Below are 25,783 nucleotides of genomic sequence, written 5' to 3' on the forward strand. Positions count from 1 at the left end.
TTGGTTATATCTGCTATTAGTTGTAACACTGAAAAAAAAGGCCAAATTAGCCTTTTAGGAACTACTCTTATGTGATACTCACTAGTAGTTGATGGTGGTAGTGGAAGCAGTAGCAAGCAGTATCTAATGCCTAGGCACTTGGAGTTTTACATATAGATATACATACATACATACATAATGATGATGTAGTAGATATCATAGAATATTGTCACTTGTTTACTTGTTTCCAATATCATATCACAAGTTCAGTAGTCTCTATGCTGATATTCCTTGTTTTCTTAGTAATATTGGAACTTATTTCACAGCAATCAGCGCACAGTCTCCATAAAAGAAACAACTTGATGCGTGAAACAGACAACCTGCGAAGAAATAGCTATAAAATATGCCACAACAGTAGATATGATCTGGTATAGAATAAATTGGAATAATCAATTCACATTTATTCATTTTTTATATTTTTATTAACTCAACAAGGTATTTTCAATTACAATAGGGTAATATGAAGAATTGCATAACATACTTGGAATAAAATTCAGTAAGATCTAAGTTGATGATCCACTGAATGCCACTTGAGACATACTTCTTCTATAAACACTTCAAGTTCTCTACTATGCTCGGTGCACAATGAATAGCAACGCAGATAGAATAAAAATTAAAGGAACACCACTTCTGTTATCACACATCCTAATTCATAACAGAGCTGATGTCGTATTTCACGTCACTGTACAAAATTATTGCATTCTCAAATACAAAACAATACTTAATCTGAATTTCTGAACATCTTATATCTCTGGTGTAAAATTATAATGTGAAGGACATAATTATATTTTCCAACGAAGTGAACAGTATTTTATAATATTTACTGCATTTTTTTTAAATAAGTTACACACCTAGAGGAGCAGCTATGCAGTGTGATATCCTATTTTAATATTCAATCTTCAAGTTTCTCCAAACCCATCTCACTAATATTGAAACTCCACACTAACATAAGCAAAACAGCCACAAGTTTTGATCAGGGTTACAAAACTCACAGAAAAAACAGAAGAAATAAATATGAACCTAGAAAAGTGCTTTTCAGAGTTTTTTATTATTATTATTATTTTTTTTTTGTAATTTCTCTTTCCTTTTTAAAATCTAAAATGAGTGGGGCATTATGGTGATATTTTGTACAGGGTCTTACAATTGTAAATGACGGCTCAGTGATATCTGTGACTATAAGAGTTCAGAACAGAATAATGGCAGTTTTATATTATTAATTTTTATTCATGAATAAAGGAATCTTTTACATATACACAGTAAATGTACTTACATGACTACAGGCAGTCAGTAGCCATAGGACTACTTCATCTCATGGAAGCAAATTTACGATTTTAGTATAATGTTAAAAATTTGTAATTACTTCTTCACGTGAAATCAATTTATGACTTTGCTCTTGTTATCACAACAGTATGCCATGATAGACCTTCAAGCTTGCCTGAGTACTTCCTGGAAAAGAAGCTGCAAGGTTAAACAGTCTGAAGGCCATTGACAAAAGGTCAATGGAATTTCTAACAAGAAAGACTACAGTAATTCAATATTTCAGATTTATTAACACTGAAGTATCATTAATCATTTGTTGAATAACTTCTGACTTTCACGTGTTAATATTGAAACTTTTACCTTAATTAATTACTAGTTTCGGCTTGTATTCGTCATCTTCAGATTTCTAGTGCTGTCTTACTAGGAATCTAGTAAGCAATTAAGGCAAAAGTTTCAATACTAACACAGAAAAGTTAAGAAGTTATTTATTTAACAAATTTAACCAATCATTAGTGATAAAACAGTTAAATGTGTTAATCAAGATGTACTATTCAAATATCTTGAAGTAACAGTAACAAATATAAATGACACTCAAGAGGAAATTAAACGCAGAATAAATATGGGAAATTCCTGTTATTATTTGGTTGAGAAGCTTTTGTCATCCAGTCTGCTAACAAAAAAGCTAAAAGTCAGAATTTATAGAACAATTATATTACTGGTTGTTATGTATGGTTGTGAAACTTGGTCTCTCATTTTAAGACAGGAACAGAGACTAAGGGTATTTTAGAATAAGGTGCTTATGAAAATATTTGGGGCTAAAGAGGGATGAGGTTACAGGAGAATGGAGAAAGTTACACAATGCAAGAACTGCAAGCATTGTATTCTTCACCTGACATAATTAGGAACATTAAATCCAGATGTCTGAGATGGACAGCGCATGTAGCATGTATGGGCGAATCCAGAAATGCATATAGAATGTTAGTCGGGAGACCAGAGGGAAAAATACCTTTGGGAAGGTCGAGACGTAGATGGGAGGATAACATTAAAATAGATTTGAGGGAGGTGGAATATGATGCTAGGGACTGGATTAATTTTACTCGGAATAGGGACCGATGGCAGTGTGAGGGCAGTAATGAACCTCTGGGTTCTCTAAAAGCCATTTGTAAGTAAGTACTGGTGATCAAGATGTACTGTAATATATTAAAAGAATATCAGTGTTCAACATGGCTTCAACCGTTTTCAAATAAATTAAAAAAAAAAACACAATTATTTCAGAATATGTAAAACAAATCTTTGTATAAACACTGTCTAAAATAAAATCTATAAACGTAAATAACTGCTAAGCTTCATAAGTAGGCCTACGTTACATGGAAAGCTCATGCCTAGCACTACATACAACTTCAATTTAGCTATCTTCTTGCACCCATGAATACAGAAATAACTCATCACTAAAGCTACCTCATAACGAAACAATATAATGGATCACAGACCATGAAAGCCTTTTAAGAGTATTTTAACACTGACATCTTGAATATTCTTTTACAAAAATTTCTGCTGTCACTTAAACATCCTGAACAGAAACTAATGTCGGAAGCTAATAGCACCATTCATAAACATTTCACACGATGCAATTATTTTAATCACAAAACTTCGAGAGGTATGGCTGAATAAAATAACATTTAATGTAATAGATAGTCAATGTACATTAATTTATATTTTCAGATCTATAATATAGTTCATCAGCATTTCATAATTATTTCATGTGAAACTAATTTGTTAATAGGTTATTTAAATATAAACTATAAACAATCTAAAATTAAATTGATAAAGATTTCAATTTTCTCTTTTCTTTACAATAATTAAAATAAGGCAGGCAGTTTATTTAATGTAACATAACATTTGCAGCTATTCATTGTGCACCAAGATTATACCTTAAATTAAACAATAAACTAATAAGGATAGAGCCAGCTATCCTCCTCATAAATAACTCACACGCAATGCTGGTAAATATAACTAGAACAGGAAACAACCTGTAGCTAAAGGTTGCAAAAGGCATCTTTTTTATTATGTAAATATGAGCGCATTCAAACTTTCAACCTCTGATCACTCATCCACATCAGCTGTTCTGTTTCCTGTAGCCATTATCACATATCTCATTAAATGGCATAAAGGTTCCAAAAAGTTTACCAATAAATACTGACTGTAGATACCATTTAATTGCATATTTTGATTATGGTACGAAAAGCATACATTTCAAATCCATAATAGGTTTTGTCTGGTGAAACGCAACTTACTGTATAAAAACAAGATACAAATATCACAAATGCCTTTAAGTGGGAAAACAACTTTTGGGCAACAGAAAGCCAATATGCTTCCTGAAGGCTACAACATAAACAATAGGAGGATTGATTAAACTCGTCTGATAATAGCCTATGCTATATCCGTAAATAATTCTAAACATATAAACTAATAATGATTTAGGTTTCCTAATCATGTGCTGAGAATATCTACAACTTTTGAAAACCTTTTACAAGTTTCATCATGAGGGCTGTGTTACTCGAAATATTGTTATGTCGTTATATTTCAAAAGACCAAACAATTGGACAGTAAACCCATCGAACTTCTGTAGGCTACATGAGAGTAGTCAGCCTAACTTTATAAGTCCAGTTGTTTGGACTACCCGAGAGTAAGTGTCATCCTAGGTCTTGGATAGTACAACACTGATGACGGAATCTGTAGGTAGTTCCAAAACTGTCGGAGATATTAAACCTCAATGAAGGTTTAAAAAATCCTAAATCTTCAACAGGAAACAAACACCGTGAAAACATAAAATCTGGTGACATTATATTATGTAGGTATCAAGATTCATTGCCACAGAAACAAAAATCATTAGCAATTATGAGATCTTTTCTCTATACTGAAAGTTACCTATCCATAATCTGAAGTTCGTATTCTTCTGATAGTGACAATACTATCATTTAATCACATACATTACAACTTTAAAAGTATAAATAATTTAATCTCTCTAGTCTGATCTATAAATAATAATTATATCAATATTGTTAAAGACAGTTTTGGAACATAAACATTTTAAAAATACGCTTGTAATTATATAATATCATGATGTATCTTTACAGCATATGAGTTAAAGTTATTTTTATTTATTAATTACATATACCCCTTATGAGAAATGAGAAATTGTCTTGTTTCTTCAATAAAGTTTAAACGTCACATTTTTTAAGTTCTCATTTCTATTAACTAGAGCCCGAATCTTATGCAGTATCATACTGTAAACTATTTGCAGAAATATGCAAGAAAAAATCTTCAAATATTTCACATAAAAAAATGTACACTTATGTCGGATAATGCTTCATGGAATTTATGACCAAATAGCTCATTCTTACGATGAATTAAAAAAAAGCGATAAAACAAATATAAGAAAAATTCATGAATTATCACAAGCAGATAATAGAATTAATTTACTTTCAATTCGTAAGAAAATGGAACATTTATTCACATTGTTATCTATATATTCAAAGCAGATAAAATGGAAAATGTGTCATTTTTTTACTCAACTATAATTACAGTGTAATTTTTAAAATATAATTCAATAGAACTGCTTCTCTAATTATTTCAGCATCAAAATTCTAGTACGTAGTGTCTAACATTCTCCACTGAAGGAATTTTCTTCCTAATACCCCTGGTCACATACAACAGATTGATCAGCCTAACCCACTTTCAAGACATCTTTTATCGATTTCACTATGCTGCCATCTAGCGACTGCAAAAGAAGTCACGTTATAACATGGACCAAAAGATTGCAGCAGCACTTCCAGCTAGTGGTAGATACCAAAAAATTCATTTTCGACGGTGGAGATCCTGGTGGTTTTTCTCTTTTATATGTTGCCATTTCATAACATTGGAATGGCGAATCTGATATATATGTGATCAAGGCTAATACTTAGCATTCCATTTTCTTACACTACATGTGGCAAACTTCCACAGAACTGAAACTGTGAATGTTAATAAATTCTATACATTTTTTTTTTTTTCAGTTCTTATAATTTAGTCAAGCTTTAAGTATCTAGGTTGTGATATTTCTTATTTTAAGTAAGAATACCTCTTTAATAAAATTAGTAAATTTAACTTTATATGTGGCACAATTAAGGGATCACGAAAATACACTAGAAGAGAAACTAAATTAAAGTTCTACAAGGTAATGGCCGTCCCTATATTGGTGTGAGTTTTGGACTCTAACAAAAAAGGAGGAGAAAACCATAAGGCAGCCGAAATGAGGTTTTTAAGAAGTGTGGCTGATTGCAGGCTTTTGGATTATAACCCAAGAGGTAGAAGAGGTGTCGGTAGGCCAAGGAAGAGATGGATCCAAAACCTCATTTGAAAACTATGAGATCAGAACGAGCCTTAATGGCTTAACCAGTGAAATGCTGATGATGATAATTTAGTCACAGCTTAATTGTATATCTTAGTGAAAACTGCATTAAAGATCAGTAGGCCCTATCTTGAGTAAAAATCAATCTTAAAAGATAAAAATCACATTTCACTAATTTGTTTGTTGGCGTCTTCAATTGTTCATTAAGTTCATCTCAAATATTTATTTAGGGGCATAGGGAGGAACAATGAAAATAAATAATTAATTTAATCATTATTACAAGTATTAAAACAATACTTAATTTACACTAAATGATGATTAGCTTCAAATTGAATGTGGATTTTAAGCAGTTTTGTTCCATTATAGACATATTATATTCATTAAAAAATGAAACTGTCTCCTTTCTGCTCTTCAAATGGGACAAAACTTAAATAAAAGATGTCTTCTAACTAAAAAGGTAGTAGGAATGGAAGTGCAGAAACAAGATACAACAGCCATTCCTATATATACTATACTGAACATAATTCTGATTTTCATATAATATATAGAATATAATAAAGTGAATGAGTTGGTGAGTGAGTGGGAGTGGGTGTGTGAGTTATGAAGTTAAACAATATCTTGTAAATATCTGACAAAGAATTTAGGCATTAAAGTGTAAATACTGAATAAATTACAGCACAGTTAAATAAGAACGACTGAAAAACAACAAAGATAAATTGTTTTTAATAAAAACATCTAATCATGCACATTTAAGCTCACTAAAAATTTTAGAAGGAATATTTTAAAGTTTCTTTATAAAAATTACTGAACAAACACATTTATTTATTTTATAAATTACAAAGTTTTCTTTTCTAATGATTGTTTTTGAGTTGAATGAAACCTTATAAATGAATCTGGAAATACTATTACTGTCAGACCGTCTTTCATTTAGCCCATTATTTGTCTCATTTTTATCCCTCCTGGCCATTGATTGATTGATTTTACGAGAGCTGGATCCGGCCGTTTAGGCCCACTGTACATCCTATTTGTGATGATTGTTTAAGTTCAACAGGTGGCCCGGGTGGTATTTGTGAATCCAATGCTGACAGGCAGATCATCCTTCCTGGGCCCTGCACATAAGGTCCCATCATTTACTGACGAGCCCAGAGCTCCAAGACCTTAGAACCTACATCAGCATCAGAAACCCATACTTCCTCCAGACATCAACCCAGCCTATTTTTACTATTACACATGATAGACGAAATGAGGAGGAAGTGGAGTGTGTTTATTGAATGAAAGAGGGAAATGGGAGTACCCTGAGAAAATTCCTCTGCAACATCTGTTCTGGCCACCAGAAATTCCACTGAGACCTGACTAGGGATCGAACCTGGGCCATATGGATGGAAGGCCAGCGCACTAGTTCTGTAGCTGTGGACATGGCCTTCCTGGCCATACTGAAGAATTTGAGTTTCAAAACTAAACTATTTTACGTGTTTAAAAACTGATAACTCGATTGAAAAGCCTCAACATGTAGGTAGTTTAATGTACAACAACATGGGAATATCAAATATGTAACGTTAAATTTTAATAAATTTAATTTAACATTTTAATTCACAAATCTGCAAATGAGGAATAAAATATGCAATTACATAAAATACGGGCTCTAGTAATAATAAATTCCTTTAATAAAATTGACGAGAAAGAAGATATAACATGTACTTCTATGAAGGCAACTTTTTCCTGGTCTGTATTACATCGTGAACCCTAAGAAGGCTCGCTGTAGCACCCAATGAATATTCTAAGATACAAAGTCTCACACCTACAGATTCCATATCAGAACATTCTTCTTTCTCACCAACCAGAGGCAATCTTCTTTGAATTGAATGTAAAGTTTTTATTATGGCTCCCAATACACTTTCATCAAGTCCCGAACAGGCACTGTTTACACAACGGAGAATGCTCTCAGTATTATTAACAAAGGAATCAGAACTATAAAATTGTGCAAGTTTCGTCGTATTATATTCATCATTGCAATCGCCAATTTTAAGTACATTGTTCAATGAGTCTACAATATTTTCACCTTCCCCTCTGGTCCCTTCTTTATTATTCCTGGTAATAACATTGTATTCAGAACCTATTTGCTTCTGTTTATGCCACGCTAATAATTCTGCCCGACTTCTAATACCACACACCGAAGGGTTAAGCGGTCGTATTCCACTCTTCAGTGAAAGATTAAGTTGCAGATCTCTTTCGAAATAACCTCCAGCTCTTGTAAGATGTGGGTTCAAGTTTGGCAGCACTGCACAAGAGGCAGCTACCATGCAAAGTCGTAATGCACTCTGGCAGGCACAGGCATATTCGGTGGTTAAAACAGAAGTAGGTGCTCTCAGAATAAGCTGATGAACGTTCGGTATGTCTAGCCATGTGTAGTCCACACCATATTCAGTTTCGGATTTCACATTTAGCACACTATCAGCACAGCCATCAAATTGCGAACATGACAAACATGAATAAATAAAAAGAACCTCTTCTGGCAGTACACCTTGAAGGACAGCAACGTTCAAACGTCTTAGGCGAAATACTGTTAGGTCAGAAAATAATGCTGAGGTTACAAGTAAGATTCCTTCGCATTCAAGATCCAGTCCTTTCTTTTCAAAGTCTGAAATGAACCTATTTGCTTCAGCCTCAACATCAATATCATCGAAACATCCACTCTCTGGCTTGTCACTGTCTCCAAGCATAATGAATTTTATTTTCCATAAACCTGACCTCAACAAATTTAGAACTGGTCTCTGTACCCTGAATCCCTGTCGAACGCAGGACTCTGCAACAGCTCTAGAACTTCCATCTTCAAACTGACATAAAAATGGAAAATGTTTCTGTAAAGTTTGTAGAGAATTATAAGAATAAAGCTCCAGTTTTGGATCACTGTTATTGGAAAGAATCCACTGACACAGTAATGGAGAAATGACTTTATGTACAGCAGCTGGAAATCTTGTATAAAAGAAATTGTGAATAATTCTTTCAAAGCAAACAATTCTCTCTTTGAGTGCCTCATCACTCATCCCAGGAAGCGCTGATATCTGGCAATGAAATGAACTCAATTTCATCTGTACCATTTGTAATTGTCTTGCAACATGTGCAGGGTTGTCTATGGATTCACAGTTTCTTAAGAGTGACGAGGTTATGATGATAAAACTCTTCACTCCATCTCCCAGGGATTCATGCACTTTCCTGGCACAGTTCATAAGTACACTTCTGGCTGGGAGTTGCGGATCAGGTTCAGTGTAGATGGATGTCAATATGCTGTAACCACTGCGGGTGATGGAGAACTGGCCTGTAGGCTGTTGCACCATTATTGCTCGGCCTTCTGGACCAAAAGCAACAACCACAAGCTCCTCCATTTCTTGAGCAGCTGCTGATGCAGACTGTAATACTTTATTCGTGATTCTTGACATCTGTTGGAAAAATGTAACCATTTTATTACACAGGACTCAGCTTTGTGGTTCTGGCAGCAGGGGAAGATAAGAAGGGAATCTGATAGTGGGGAGTGATCACAGGTGGTCTTCAGGAATGACGTAAACGAAAACACTGTTTTAGATATGGTAGGCTAATATTTCAATAAATAATACTGTTACCCGTAAACTAGGCTGACCAGATTTTTTTATGCTCCAGCAGTGGACATTGGCAATTTCAAAAAAAAAAAACCATGAATGCTTACCTAGTCACTCTCTATTGAAATGTTGCAGAAACAGTAGATACAATGATAGAACTTTGCATATTAAATTTGTAGAGTATCTTAACTTTTTTAATTAAATGCAAAAACATACGTAATTCCTATACATAATTAGAGCCACTAAGAATTCAATTTCAATACTGACACATTCATGGAAGTTTTTCACATAATATTGTACACTTTGAACTCTAACACACACATTTTACTACCTGTCTGAAGAATGTGTCTTTTTTTAAGTATCTGTTCCTTCCCATACAGCTTCACACTAAGTACTTCACATGAGAAATGACAGTTTGTTTTCACTTGTAAAAAAGCTTTAACTGTTTCAACTTTCATTCTTGATATTTCATCAGTCCAAATTGAGTCCATTGTGGAGAAAAGTCTTTCAATTGATGAATTACTGACTGGAAGACACATGATTAGTGACACTATTTTGAGAAGATTTTGAAATAGAATGGATTTTTTTTTTTTTAAATGTTGAAAAGCATCATACCACTTTTCACCTGTTGGTTTGTCACAAAATTCCTCATTTTTTGAACTACTTAAAAATAGACACTGTGGCAGTTCTAACGCTTCCATGCAATGCGAATACTGAGATGACCAATGCTATGTTCTTCTCGAAGAGTACAGAATATCTCATAATGCGCTCGCTGGTTCTTCTGTCTGATACTAAGAACCATTCAGAAATGTGCATGAATCGCAGCAGTTTCAATAAAATGTTACTGAAACAAAATCAAAGCTTCTGGGCACAAAACGGAGACTTTTCTCCTCGGAGACAATATCTCAAAATCGGGGACTGTCTCCGGAAATCAGGGACATCTGGTCAGCCTACTGTAAACTTGCTGAAAACTAAAAAAAAAAAAAAAAAAAAAATCAGGAAGTTTACGAATACACTTGACCTCATATTTCTATTAAGATGCATCCAAGTATGAGAGCACAAAGCAAGATATAAACCGACCCCAGCCTATCTGAATAGGCTACACGCATCCCTTTCCAAGATTGAGTGTAACCAAATCTAAATTTCATGTTCGAATCCAATGTTCGGTGTGCATTGGATGCTTTGTGTAGGCATCAGCCAAGTAAAATCTCTTTTAGACTATAGGTTACATAAAAAGTACTATGCTTACCTACCTGTAGTATTATGTTGTGTTGGCCTTCATAAACTATCAGTTTGAAACAGTAAACAGTTCTGATCAAGTTTCAGAAGACTAATTCTATTAACACTACCATTTATATCATGTCCTGCTTAAAGGGTTCGAGAAATAAATGCTCACCATTTAAAATCAATGAAGATATCGTTATGATTTACATCTGACAAGATGCAGAAACTGTCCAAGTTTATGCACCAATGGTTTAAAAACAGTCGCATGTTCATGTGCATGCGCACTAATGTTTATTGTGGAAGCAAGCCTGGCACCATTCAGTAGATCATTCCGTCATTGGAATACCCTCCTTCATCAAGGCGACAATCAAAGGGAATGTGTATCTGGACATGTGCAGAACTTTTGTTGTTGATCAACTCCTCCCAGAATCGGTTTTTCAGCATCATGGGGCTCCACCCCATTACTATGGAGCAGTGTGTGGCTTCTTGAATGCAAACTTTCACAATAGGTTGATTGGAAAAGGAGAACCCTTGCCTGGCCACCTAGATCACCCAACTTGATGCCCATTGACCTTTTTCTGGGTCTTTATGACGAATGTTGTGTACCAACGTGGTACAGTTGATACTTTGGAAAAACTGAGACAACGCATTATAAATGCAGCTGCGCTAATCACTCCACAAACGTTATGGAACATTTGGCAGAAGGTTGAGTACTGTTTGGATGTCTTCAGGGTAGCTCGAGGCACACACATCGAGTTGCACCTGACCATTCTCCGAAACTCTAAGAGTTTTTACATCAAGTTGTACAAAAAGTTATGTTATAAAACCATTATTTATACTTTAAATTAGCACTTATTTCTCGATCCCTCTAAGCGGGACACAGTGTATATAACTGATCACCTTTTTATTCCTTAAGGTTTATAAAAACTAGTATACTTGATTAGTGATAAGTGAAACTACTGTTATTTTACCTTTATAAAGGAAGTAAGTGCTTAACAATGTTTAATTAGCTAAAGAAAATAAGCATTTAAACATTTTTAATTAATACCTCCTACTAAAGAACAAAAAGGAAGGAATGTCTTCTGAAAATAAAGGTTACAGATACCCAACTCTAATTGGTTGTTCAGGGACAGCTTCTTTTTGTACAGAAGATACGTATTTATAAACTTTGTTACTATCTTGTTTATAATCTAAACTTTCTATGAATTTATTGAATGAATTTCTTTTCGCATTTACTATACCATTTTTTAAAACTTGCAGCTTTGTTCTTCCAAGCGAATAGACTTGCTTTGTCCTTATTAGTTTCAGCAGTCCATTCAGCTTGCTCTCATTCAATTTTTTTTTTTTTTAGTTTTTCTCACTCTTTAGTCCAAAAGTCAACTTCGCTATCAAAATTTGTTGTATATCTGCCAACATTTTTATAGAAAGAAAAATACAGGCAAATAGCTCCTGCTCCAGCTCCTCTTTTTGTTTTTATCGCAGAAATTAAGATTTTTCGCATAAGCAGCCAATATTCGCGACAAACTTACCTGCATATACTTCTTTGTTCACCTCTCAGTCACATTTCGTGCTAAGAACAAAAAAACTCGTCCCTGCAAATACCTAAGATATTGCTGAACATTCAAGTGGCCAAATAAATTATAATTTAATAACATGCTAAAAATCTGTTGTATTTGGAAAACCCATTTCCTTTTGGTTTAGTTAATTCATTCACAAAGACCCTGCCAATGCTTGGATCGAACAGCAGGAAGCAGACCAGGATAGAGGGCTCAAGTATATTCAAGGGTAAGTGAATCTTGACCGAGCATAACCATTGTTTTGCATGACTAACATGTTAGCATAGCTCACAACTGTAAAATAAAGTGATCCCCTTGTACATATTCTCACTACCTATCAGGACAGAACGAAAGAGTCAACTGAATAAGAGAGCTAAATATTCAGCAATTATATCTTAAGTTTTGATTAGCACTTCAGCCAGGCTGTTTCTGAAAATAAACAAATTGAGAGGGCTGCATATGTTGCCGATAACCAATTTCAGATCGCTATGTGGTATCAAATAAGAAATAAGTCACATATATTGTAAGGAACTTGAATTGTGTTAATCATACCAGTTCATAGTGTTGGTGTAAAGCATTTGGTATATCAACTACGAAACTGTATCAATCCTATATTAATTGTTACCAGTGGCGGCTCGTGGGTATTGAATTCAGGGGGGCTGCATATAAAAATAAACCGTGCAAATTATCTTATTTAAAGATTAGTTCCATGCGCCTTGTCTTGTAGGTTGCGGACTTTTGAATCATCTTCTTATTAAAATCCGATATGTCGTTTAACATAGTCTTTACAATGGAAAACAGTCAGTCTCTCATCTCTCATCGTATTTCTAAGATAGGATTTCACTCTTTTCAAACACTAAAAGCAACGTTCTGGTTCGGAAGTTGTCATTGGTATGGTGATAGCTATGCGTAGTAGTTCCACAACTTCTGAAAATGAGGCCTGCAAGTTCTCAGGTAGAAGAAACTGCAAGAGCTTGACTGCATCACTGATATTTCTGAATTCTTGTCTCTGATACAACACAGTGAGTTACGTTTTTAGTTTGTCTTTATCGAACATTAAAAAAAGCTTCACACATACATTTAGGTCATTTTCAGGAAATGAGCTTTTGTAGCATTCAAATTTTTCTTGACACAGAAGAGAAGATAATATCAGAAATGATCTATGAATTGGAATCGGGTGTTAGCTTGTGTGATAATGTGGTCACATACTTCCTTAGTTGCCGCAACCCTTGTCTGAATCCCTTCGACCTTCCGACACTTTTTAGAGTTTTCATTTTCACAGAACTCGCTGCTCAACTGTGCACTGATCCGTATTGTTTGTATGGCATTAACAAAGCTTGATATGCGGAGTCGGCCTCGGTAGCATAGTCGTTGTGGGTTCGAGCCTGGCCCAGGTCAATGGCATTTAAGTGTGTTTAAATGAGAAAGGCTCATGTCAGTAGATTTACTGACATTTCAAAGAATCCTGCGAGACAAGATTCTGGGACACCGGCGACGCTGATATAACCCCTACAGTTGCGAGTGTCGTTAAATAAACCACAATTTATTTTTTTTTATATGCAGATTTGGACCTTAGAAATATCTAACTGGCGATGTTGTAGTTGGTTGTATAATATATCTACATGATACATCAGTAAATGAAAAAATCTGAGCCAGAAATTGAATTCAGGATCTTCAAGAGCACGCACCAGGGCGCTTGCCTCATTTATTGTAATGTTGTTAGATGTTTCGGATTCCATTATGGTTTGAAAACATTATAGCAATGGCTCCTTTTTCTCATGAACAACATTTACTGTTCTTATTTTAAAACTCCATCTTGTTGCCCCAGCTGATGGAATTGTCTTTAAACACATTAATCTAATACAGACTAAGTGGAGATCAAGAGAAGAAAGCAGGGATACTGGATAAATCAGCAAAAAATATGCCAGCCTTTCTATTTTGTTTAGCGGCTCTTTCCGTTATGAGATTCTACTGATTGGCACTTAATTTCACATTTCTCCTGAACTGTTAAGGTTCTGAAGTGAATAGACTGTAAATATTGTACAGAATTAAACATTGTTACACTTCTTATACTCACAACATTAAAGAAAATGTATTTAAAACTGCGCGCTACTGACAAGTTGCTGCAAATTTTGCAGTGCCTGGTGACTCTGGATTCATGGCCAGGGGCAGCAGGGGGAGGGGTAAAACTAACGCACAAAGCATCCGAGAAGAGACTGGCAGCTCCAGGGGAGGAAGTGGCTTCACCCATAGTCCTTGTCTCTGGCTTCGCTCTGGCAGCACCAGAGGAGGAAGTGACTTCACTAACGATTGCGTGCATGTCAATGAGAGCGAGATTTAAAAAAATTCGAGCCGCTAAATAGAGACTGTATAATAAATGTATTTCACAACATAAAATGAGACAAGAGTCACAAATGTCTGGGGGTGCTGCAGCTCCGCAGCCCCTCTTCAAAAGCTGCCCCTGATTGTTACATAAATTTGTTTCTTATAGTACTGTAGCATTAGTAGAAGCCATTAATATGGGACCTCCAGAAAGGAACAAAACTATTCATTCAGACAGACGAGAAATAACAAGTAAAGTTATCATGTAAAAAAACTGAAGACCATATTACACTAGTCAGACTTCAGATGCATACAAACAATTGTTCTTCCTCTGACACACATCGTCAAATGAGATGTACTGCCTCATAACAGATTTACATATCAGCCAGAACCTCAATCAGAGGATATGATGGGATTAAAGACCTTAAGGGGTTAGGTACAGCTTACAGCAGTAAAATTTTTGGAAATATTCAACATTTTTTTCCTCCATTACTGTATCTTGTACAATAATGAAAATTGGTACAGTGAAACCTGTTCAAATCGGAACCTGAATAATCCGGAATCCTGTCTATTTCGTAACAATTTATTGGTCCAGGCAAAATTCATATGTATTATGAGTAATTTTTTCTGAATAAAATGGAAACTGTCCAACGCGAAAACGGAAACTGTCTGCTACTGTTCAAAACAGAAATAATATTTTGGACACACTACTTTAATGTAAACTATATTTTGAAACAGTATGTGCTTTCAAGGAATGTACGAAATACATAGGTCACTAAGATAAAAACAAGTTTTGTTTGCAAAAGTTTCGAGGGTATGAGGGTGTGTTGGCCTGGTGGTCATAAATTTTATTACCCTATTGACTAGGCAGACGAGTCCCTTAAAAGATGTTCAGTGCTTCACAACCTGTATACTGTCATAGCTGGGTAGAACGCAAGTGTATTAGTGATTTCGTGATAAAAAAAAGTTGCGTAAAAATGTTGCACTAGCATTAACTGATGAAGTAAAAGTTATCGAAAAAATGAGAAACGAAGCATATGGAAAATAATGTTGAAATTTAGGAATGAAAAACTCAGGTGTAACTTACACTTTCAAAAATGAAGGCCGTATCATGAGTGAGTGGCTTGCGGTCAATGATGGTGACATAAAATGGAAACAGAAAACAACTGGTCACATAGAAATAAATGAACTGTTGTGGGAGTGGATTCTTCTTGCCCTTTCAAAGATCATGCCAATTTCTGGACCTATTCTGCAAAGCAAATCTTTGAACTGGCAAAGAAATTAGATAATCCAGAATTCAAGGCTTGTAGGCTCCTAGTCCAATTAAATAATGTGCTGTTATATACAGTACAGTATTATAGTGTTAGATATTAAATTTAGTGTTTTTAATACACTTCATAGTGCTTAATGAGTGAGTTACGATACAATTTATACAGGAAATGAGATTTTCATGAAGATCATTCACCAATTAAATAAGCGACATGAAGCTGATTTAATGTCAGTAGTGTTAAACGGAATATTTTGTAATTCCTACAATTTGCGGCATGTCATTTTGTTTTTCATTTATACAAATGATAAAATATTTCATTTTAACTTCACACCTGAATAACACGGAAACCTGTCCACAACGGAAAAAAAATGAGGACCGTGTCACTTTCGTCTTGAACAGGTTTCACTGTATATGTAAAACACTGTCCTTCTGCTATATGAAAAAAAAAAATATATATATATATATATATATATATATATATATATATATATACACATATATTTACAACTAAAAAAAATTATATATATATATATTTTTTTTCAAAATTCAAAATGATGGCAGTTCACTGTGCAGTGATGAAGTGTTTCACTCATAACTCATAAACTTGTTAACTTTTTCATGTTCTCTTTCTTTTATTTTATTTCTGAAACTCATGTTTACAATATCATGCTCTTTCAACTACATTCCTTAATAAATAATATTTTTTTTTATTTTGTGTTAAAAGAAAATACTGCTATTTGACCATTTTTTAAAATGAATTTATTTTTTATCAGACAATCTATCAAAGGTAGAGAAGTGATCTTGCATCATATTGTAGATATGGCATGCATAAATACACAAAAAAATTTCATCACAGAATGTTGGATAGTTTTTTAATTATGTGGGAAACACTTCATCACTGCACAGTGAACTGAATTTTGAAAAAAAAAAAAAATAAATAAATAAATAAATAATTTTTTTTTAATCGTAAATATATTTTTTCATGTAGTAGGAGGACAGTGTTTTATACATACTAATTTTCAATATTGTACAAGATACAGTACCGGTAATAGAGGAAAAAAATGTTGAATATTTCCAAAATTTTACTGCTGTAAGCTGTACCTAACCCCTTAAATAGTTAAAGGTTAAAAATTGGACAACAATAATCTAGAATAGGAAGGAATGGAGAAAACTTGTCGAAAAGATTAAAACTTCATTCTCAAGATTTGCAGTGCCGGAAGAAGGAGGTTTTGTGAAGGTATACAAATTTAAGTTGTTTAGAACCCAATTTCTTAATAAATTAAACTGTTAGGTATTTATTTTAGTCTATGGGCACTGTAAAAAGAATTGAGAGAGATTATAGGGAAGGGTGCCGTGAATTTGGGAACTTGTATCTTAAATATTGCAATATAATCGAAGATTCCTCTGCATAACTATAAAAACCTAAGAGTGTTATCAAATGGTGTAATTGTTTCGAAACATGAGCACTTCTATGTTCCGAATGCAATATAGCCTGAAGATTTAGGGAGATTGTCAAGATGATACATTGCGTGTTAAGCAAGAATTCACCATAGGATTGTCTGATATTTATCTTACAATTATTGAGAAAACCTCAGAGAAGCCTGACTCCAACATGTATTGAGCTATGCTAGGGCCAAAATGTGAGATGGTGGTGTAAGGGTTCGAATCTCATTGCAGCTCCTCTGTCCTCTCCCTCCCTCTGTCACTATCTATAAGCTACAAAACATTTTATTTATAACCTGTCAATACATAGCTTCATGAAACAGACTAAGTTTGGGCTTAAGAACAGAAGAAGAATACTTCACACTTACTTTTAATGTCTTCCGTTTCTCTCACTAGTACCATCTTGAAGAGTATAGGCTGGGCAGTAGTGAACAGTTCCATTAGTGTCAACATAACTTAAAGCAGGATTAGGTGCTGTGTTGTGACGGTTACCCAATGAAGTATACCTGCAATATAAATTACCAATGTGGTTAAAGAAAAACAAAGAATTACAATAGACATGAATGAAAAATATCTTCATAATTATAATTTAATAAATCATTATTAGCTCTTGTATACACAGCACTGTTTTTTTTTTTACTTGGTCATTTAACAATGCTGTATCAACTACCAGGTTATTTAGCGTCTATAGGATTGGTAATAGTGAGATGATATCTGGCGAGATGAGACCGACCATTCGCCATAGATTACCTTATATTTGCCTTATAGTTGGGGAAAACCTCGGAAAAACTCAACAAGGTAATCAGCCCAAGTGGGAATCGAACCTGGGTCTGAGCGAAACTCTGGATCGGTAGGCACCAGTATGTACTTTTTCTGGGGATGCCAGAGTGATTTTTATATAGGGTGACCAGATGTCCTTTTTAGTCTGGACATGTCCTCCTTTTTAGGCCTTTGTCAGGGGTATGGGCGGATTTTAAAAAAAATCAAGAAATGTCCTGATTTGACGCCTTTTTCAAGTAATTTGCCTGCAGGTGGCAGTAGCATCGACGGAATATACTCTCTTACCTCTCTTTGCTCCTATTTGTTATGGTCGTTGCTTTCATATGTAGCTAACTGTAAAATAATTTTATATTATTAAGTTTTATCATAAGTATGCTGTAACAAAATAGATATTTACATCATTTCAAGTACCGGTATAATATAGGCCTAAGCCTAAATCTAAATAGATATTTTCTATCCTCTTTAATATTACGGTTCCCTTGACTTTCATATGTAACTGTAAAATCATTATTATTATTATTATTATTATTATTATTATTATTATTATTAAGTTTTATCCTAATTGTTTTGTAATAAAATAGATATTAACATACTTTTAAGTATGATATAAGCCTAAATCTGTACCGGTACTGTAAATTTTTGTAATAAAATAGACACTGACGTAGTATAATATAGGCCTAAGCCTAAATCTAAATTGATATTTTCTGTCCTCTTTAATATTATAGTTCCCTTGACTTTCATATGTAAAGTCATTATTATTATTATTATTATTATTATTATTATTATTATTATTATTAAATTTTATCATAATTATTTTGTAATAAAATAGATATTAACATACTTTTAAGTATGATACAAGCCTAAATCCGTACTGTAAATATTTTGTAATAAAATAGATATTGACGTACCATAATTTATAGTATAATATAGGCCTAAGCCTAAATCTAAGTACATATTCTCTGTCCTCTTTTTCGGACAATGTCCTCTTTTTTTAAGCTTTGTGTTCTCTTTTTTTAGCCATGTCAATCTGGTCATCCTATTTTTACATGTAAAAAAATATGTAACTTAACTTTGTTTTAGCAATAAATTGTTATTATTGTTATTATTATTATTATTATTATTATTATTATTATTATTATTATTATTATTATTATTACTATTATTATTATTTGCTCTTAATTTGTGGAGGGAAAATCCCGGACAAAACTTTAACCATATAACTTGTCCCAACCAGGATTTGAACCCAAGCCCACTCATTTCACGGTCAGACATGCTAACCATTACAAAATTTCATCCCAAGTTTTATTTTTCGATATATAAATACGGAACCCGTCTTCGAGACAAATTCTTAGAGGAAAGAAAGTATTTTAAACCTAAAAATATTGTAAAGTCACAGAATAACTGTTAACATATGGAGTAAATTGGTTGTAGGTCAAGAGGGCTATTAGGGCTATTATTAGTTTTAGGTATAGCACATGGCTAGCAAGAAAAACAAAAAAACTTAAAATAAAACACTAAATTATCAACTTCTGGCACAATTTCATGACTTGGTTTAAAATATTTTTCGAATAATTAAATTGAAAATATTGAACATAGCTGCAGACTACTCACAATTTCATAAGAAAATGCTCAAATTTACATACAGATACATTCTTGGAAAGACAAATATGGTTTTCCTACAGCAGATTACTCTACCTATGTAAATTAGCTTTCTCATAATGAGACATGAAGAAATATTCAATTAATGAATGGGATGATGATGGAGGAGGAGGAAGAGGAGAACAATAGCACACGCATACAAGCACACACACACACATACATACACAGTATTCACATAGACACATTCACAAGTGCAAAGTACGCTGTAATGTTATATCCCCAGATGACACGACATATACAAGGGCGGCAACCTAACCACTCCCATGACTTTCATTTCCTACTCAGCCATGCAAAAGAAGGGTGTGGTCAAAGATGTCACACACGCATTTTAATTACCCTAATTTATAAATTAGTATGAACACAGAGGTTTTGCGTTTCATTCATTCCCAAAGGAATTGCTCAGCTTCGTATTTCCCAACAGGCCTCTATTAAGTCCTTGTAATAGAGGTTCAAATTACACTTGCACTTAACATAGAGCTATTTTCTGGTTTCCAATCTCCAACTCAAAAGTGCCCACAAACGTTTTTACTTTTAATATACTAATTTTTTGTAATCCAGCAATATAAACATAATATGCCATATTACTCCACCAGAGCCGTAAACTATTACCATGTGCCAACGTAAACGTGACTTCTATTATGACGGCATAACTTGTGCCATAAAGTTAACTTTATGAAACGATTTGCCGTGCAATAATATTTAATACATCATTGTTGTTACAGCAACCTCTTTCTTCATAGACCATGATATCAAACTACTCATCATTATAAATCTGACGTTATTTCTTTATTAATTGTTTTATAAGGCTGTCGTACAAAAATAATACATGAAACATGTTTATAATGTTATACAGTTATTGCACTCGTCAAAATTAGGAAACTTGCTTCGCTCATTCCCTAAAAATTGACTCTTGCCATAACGTATCACATTATGAACTTGTTTCATAATATACAATTATTTCTTATCTAGATTTTTTAAACCATTATGTTCACGACTGTGTGCATTTTTCCATGAGCGTTATTTTAGTTACAATATATCGGGGAAAAGAAAATCAGCACAGTATGTTACAATTAAAAATTAACACCATGGTTATCTAGAAAGTGTTCCTACCCTAATGGGACGAAAATTTGCAGGCACTTCTGAATAATAGGATATGATAAGTAATACTGCACTATCACCTTTACTTTTTAACTTTGCTCTAGAATATGCAATTAGGAAAGTTCAAGATAACAGAGAGGGTTTGAAATTGAACGGGTTATATCAGCTTCTTGTCTATGCAGATGACGTGAATATGTTAGAAGAAAATCCACAAACGATTAGGGAAAACACGGAAATTTTACTTGAAGCAAGTAAAGAGATAGGTTTGGAAGTAAACCCCGAAAAGACGAAGTATATGATTATGTCTCGTGACCAGAATATTCTACGAAATGGAAATATAAAAATTGGAGATTTATCCTTCGAAGATGTGGAAAAATTCAAATAACTTGGAGCAACAGTAACAAATATAAATGACACTTGGGAGGAAATTAAACGCAAAATATATATGGGAAGTGCGTGTCATTATTCGGTTGAGAAGCTTTAGTCATCTAGTCTGCTGTCAAAAAATCTGAAAGTTAGAATATATAAAACAGTTGAATTACCGGTTGTTCTGTATGGTTGTGAAACTTGGACACTCACTTTGAGAGAGAAACAGAGATTAAGGGTGTTTGAGAATAAGGTGTTTGAGAATAAGGTTCTTAGGAAAAAGGGATGAAGTTACAGGAGAATGGAGAATGTTACATAATGCAGAACTACACGCATTGTATTCTTCACCTGACATAATTAGGAACATTAAATCCAGACGTTTGAGATGGGTAGGGCATGTAGCATGTATGGGCGAATCCAGAAATGCATATAGAGTGTTAGTTGGGAGGCCAGAGGGAAAAAGACTTTTGGGGAGGCCGAGACATAGATGGAAGGATAATATTAAAATGGATTTGAGGGAGGTGAGATATGATGATAGAGACTGGATTAATCTTGCACAGGATAGGGACCAATGGCGGGCTTATGTGAGGGAGGCAGTGAACCTGTGGGTTCCTTAAAAGCCATTTGTAAGTAAGTGATACTAATAATGGTATGAAATGATACAATGATAAGTAATGTCCCGTATCATAGCAATGTGGTCTAAGGCAGACTCATATTACAGAATGAGTACTGATTTTGGTCTTCATAAAGGAACATATTTTCCCATGAAATTTCGGCCAGTTTATGGGACTACTGCCCAATCAGCATCGTGGGAGCTACTGTACGTAGTGAAATCCAGTTCCGCAAATCATCTGTAATGGTTGGGGGGATCACGTGCTAATCACACAATATCCTCTTACTGGTTGGATGATCGTTCACATCTACTGAGGTATGTGACGTGAGTTGACTGGACGCCTTGGCTCTCTATGGGCTGTCGCGCCCATTATTATTATTATTATTATTATTATTATTATTATTATTATTATCATTATTATTATACAAAGATTCATGCCAACACTTGAACTTATAGTCCCAAAATTTATAATATTAATTCATTCATTCATAGTGTTCTGCCCAAGGGCAGGTCTTTCACTGCAAACTCAGCTTTCTCCAATCTTTCCTATTTTCTGCCTTCCTCTTCGTTTCCTCATATGATCCATATATCTTAATGTCATCTATGATCTGATATCTTCTTCTGTCACGAACTATTCTCCTGTTCATCATTCCTTCCAGTGCATCCTTCAGTAGGCAGTTTCTTCTCAGCCAATGACCCTACCAATTCCTTTTCATCTTCCTGATCAGTTTCAGTATCATTCTTTCTTCACCCACTCTTTCCAACACAGCTTCATTTCTTATTCTGTCTGTTCACTTCACACGCTCCATTCTTCTCCATATCCACATTTCAAATGCTTCTCTTCACTTCGTCGTAATGTCCAGGTTTTTGCTCCATACAATTCCACACTCCATACAAAACACTTAACTAGTCTCTTCTTTAGTTCTTTTTCCAAAGGTCCGCAGAAAATGCTCCTTTTTCTATTAAAAGCTTCCTTAGCCATTGCTATCCTCTTTTTGACTTCCTGGCAGCAGCTCATGTTACTATTATAGTACACCCCAAGTATTTGAAGCTGTCCACGTGCTCTACTGCATCATTTAGAATTCGCAAGTTTATCTTCTGTACTTTTCTTCCTATGACCATGCTCTTCATCTTATTTGGATTTATCTTCATTCCATACTGTTTACAGCTGTCCTTTAGTTCCAGTAGCATATCCTTTAGTATCATTTGCTCTTCTGCTAACAACGCCATATCATCAGCAAATCTTTTTCCTCGTTAATGATCAATAAATCATAATCTATTGAGATTTTTCATATTATTGTTGAGGTTCACCCTTAACCAATTTGGACCTATGCAACCAGACATTAGACGGACTCATAGCTGGACTCCCATGAAGTGGGTCAACATGAAGTTGGGCATTCACAACACTGACAATGGAAATAATACAGTAGCATGCAAATTAATCCGAACAACGTAATTACTTATGCAAAAACACTCAAACGGGATAAAAAAAGGATCTAACACATACCTCAGTAATCTATGTGGCCTCCCTTGTTCCTAATAACAGCTCTGAGATGATTTTGCATGGATTCCACTAATTTCCCACAAATATTCTTCATTTCTTCATCGCGAAACCATACACCAATAAGGGCAGAAATCATCTTCTCCTTTGTAGAACAATCCATTTTTTGCATTCTTCTTTTGCAAATTGACCACAAGTTCTCAATGGGGTTGATGTCGGGTCAGTTGCCTGGCCAGGGGAGTACCTGAATATTCTTCTTGTTGAGGAATTCTGTAGTTTTTCGAGACGTATGGCATGGTGCCAGGTCTTGTTGGAACACACCTCTGCCATCCGGAAATGATTTTTGCAGCTGGGGTACGATTCTGGTTTCCAATAAGTGAATATATTTGTCAGAATTCATTATTCCCTTGATAGGTATTAATGCTCCAGGCCCTTCATGTGTAAAACAATCCCAAAACATTACTTTAGGGGGGTATTTGGGTGCTTGTTGGAGATGAGCTGCTGTTACTTTTTCGGATCCTTTCCGTACGTAAGAAACACAGTGGCCGTGGACCTCGAAATGAGACTCATCGGAAAAAAGTACATTCTTCCAGTCATTCACTGTCCAGTGTTGATGTAATTTTGCCCACATTAAGCGTTTTTTGCACATAACAGGGGTTAGCAGTTGCTTCTTAATAGGCTTACGAGCCCTTCGTCCAGCTTCCAAAAGCCTATGCCGCACTGTTGTGACGTGAATATTCGCCCCAGTGGTAGCCATTAACTCGCGGGTTAAGTCGACAGCAGTTAGTCTAAGATTTACAGTAATTTACTTTTCCTGACAATTAAACGATCATCTGCAAGTGAAGTCTTCCTTTTCCGGCCACAGTTTCCTTTTTTCTGGGTTGTGATGGATCCAGTCTCCCTGTATCGTTTCATGATCGAATTAATAGTAGCCAAACCGATGTGACATTCTGCAGCAATTTGCCTCTGTGTCATAGAAGAATGCTCTGCTAATGTTATAATTTTAGACCGTTTTCGTGGAGTTGTATCCATTTGTGAAGACGACAGAATGTACACAGGATTGCAGTATTAAGTCTTCAACACAATTGAAATGCTTATAAGTACAAAACGACAGGCAAAATGTCATATATTATAAAAAAAATAATGACAGACCTTCAACAATGGAATTACACGTATTACAGATGTCAATTAAAGCGGTATGAGCAGCTGTGAGGCCAACAATGACAGAAAATGTAAAAATATGTCGTGTTCGGATTAATTTGCACGCTACCGTATATCCACACTTTAAGCAGGATTTGGATCCACGGCTATTGACTCTACGCAATGTCAAAACTACATAGCTTAGCTGTATACATGATCTCCACAAAAAGTAATCACAATAACAATAATAATGGTAAAAGTGGCTTGCCTAAATTGAACACTGTGTAACAATGATAATATTTTACGCAATAGTAGAAAATTGCATAATTTATAAACCAATAATATCATAATAGAGATTTAAAATACATTAAAGATGACAATAACAACAGTATTATTATTATTACTATTAATAAATAGCCACCATGTTGGTCTAGTGGCTACAGCGCTGGACTTATAATCCTGGGTTCGATCCCCGGCATACCCGTGATTTATAACTTGTGTTGAGCAAGATCGTGGTCCAGATAACACACTGGTTTTCTCTGGGAGCTCCGGTTCCCCTGTGGCATTCCAACAAAATTTCATCATTTCATCTCATTGTAGGTGTAGCATGGACCAACGTCCTACAGTGCATCCTGGGCAATGACTCTTATCGGTAAATTGGTCTACACAATTGGCTTCATATGGATGAAACACAAATAAATAGTCAAATATAGCCGCTACAGTAAAAAGAAAAACTATTATTAAGTACTATAAGTGCAAGGTCACTTACATTTAGAATTTATGTTAAAATACTAAGAAAATTTTATGAATCCTGGAGTCTCACAATGAATGACAGTATATGAAACTAAAATATCTGGCCATTAACGCAAAAATAAAGATAATAATCAACATTGAAGAAGAAATATAAATCAAACAAGTCAACCAGGCGAAATATTTAGAAACAATTACAAATAAAAAAGAAGGCATTGGAGAAGAGGATAAAAAAAACCGACTTGAAAGAGCAAGAAAATGTCAAACTCATTAAGGTGGGATAACATATTGGTGAAATCTTGGTTGACTTTGTCTTGAGCTATGGAAGTGAAATATGGATAATGACTGAATATTACAAAAAAAGAATACTGGCTATAGAAAGGGATTATTTGAGATGTAGGACAAGAGTTTTTAGCAACACACAAGTCAAGAAATTAGACACAGAATGAATGCTGTATTAAACAGAATAGAAAGCAAGAGTTTTTGAAGTGGATTGGTTATCTGATAAGGATGAAAGTTGAGAGGTGGCCTGAAGAAATTCACCAATGATAACCTTCAGCAAAAAGGAAGAGAAGTTGACCTTGAGAATTAAAGATGTAGAGAACACGAGAAGATAGTGCTAGCTGTAAAATCCTTTATAGATAATAATAACAATAATAATAATAATAATAATAATAATAATAATAGCCAATACTAACAATAATATATAATAATAATAATAATAATAATAATAATAATAATAATAATAATAATATATATATATATATATATATATATTT

General features: G+C 34.3%; 1 protein-coding gene across 2 annotated transcripts in view; it reads right to left on the minus strand.

Moving 5' to 3' along the window:
- Positions 1 to 5,292: 5,292 nt before the first annotated feature.
- LOC138713378 (FAD synthase-like) overlaps positions 5,293 to 25,783 on the minus strand; it is a 97,211-nt gene continuing 76,720 nt past the window's right edge. For both annotated transcript variants that reach the window (XM_069845446.1, XM_069845445.1), the window contains exons 7-8: positions 17,466 to 17,603; positions 5,293 to 9,126 (exon numbers count right to left, since the gene is read on the minus strand). In XM_069845446.1, the coding sequence (XP_069701547.1) occupies positions 17,468 to 17,603 (136 nt within the window). In that variant the 3' untranslated portion in view covers positions 5,293 to 9,126; positions 17,466 to 17,467. The remainder of the gene's footprint in view (positions 9,127 to 17,465; positions 17,604 to 25,783) is intronic.

The sequence above is a fragment of the Periplaneta americana genome, chromosome 14 (genome assembly GCF_040183065.1).
Source record: "Periplaneta americana isolate PAMFEO1 chromosome 14, P.americana_PAMFEO1_priV1, whole genome shotgun sequence".
Taxonomy (NCBI): Eukaryota; Metazoa; Arthropoda; class Insecta; order Blattodea; family Blattidae; genus Periplaneta; species Periplaneta americana.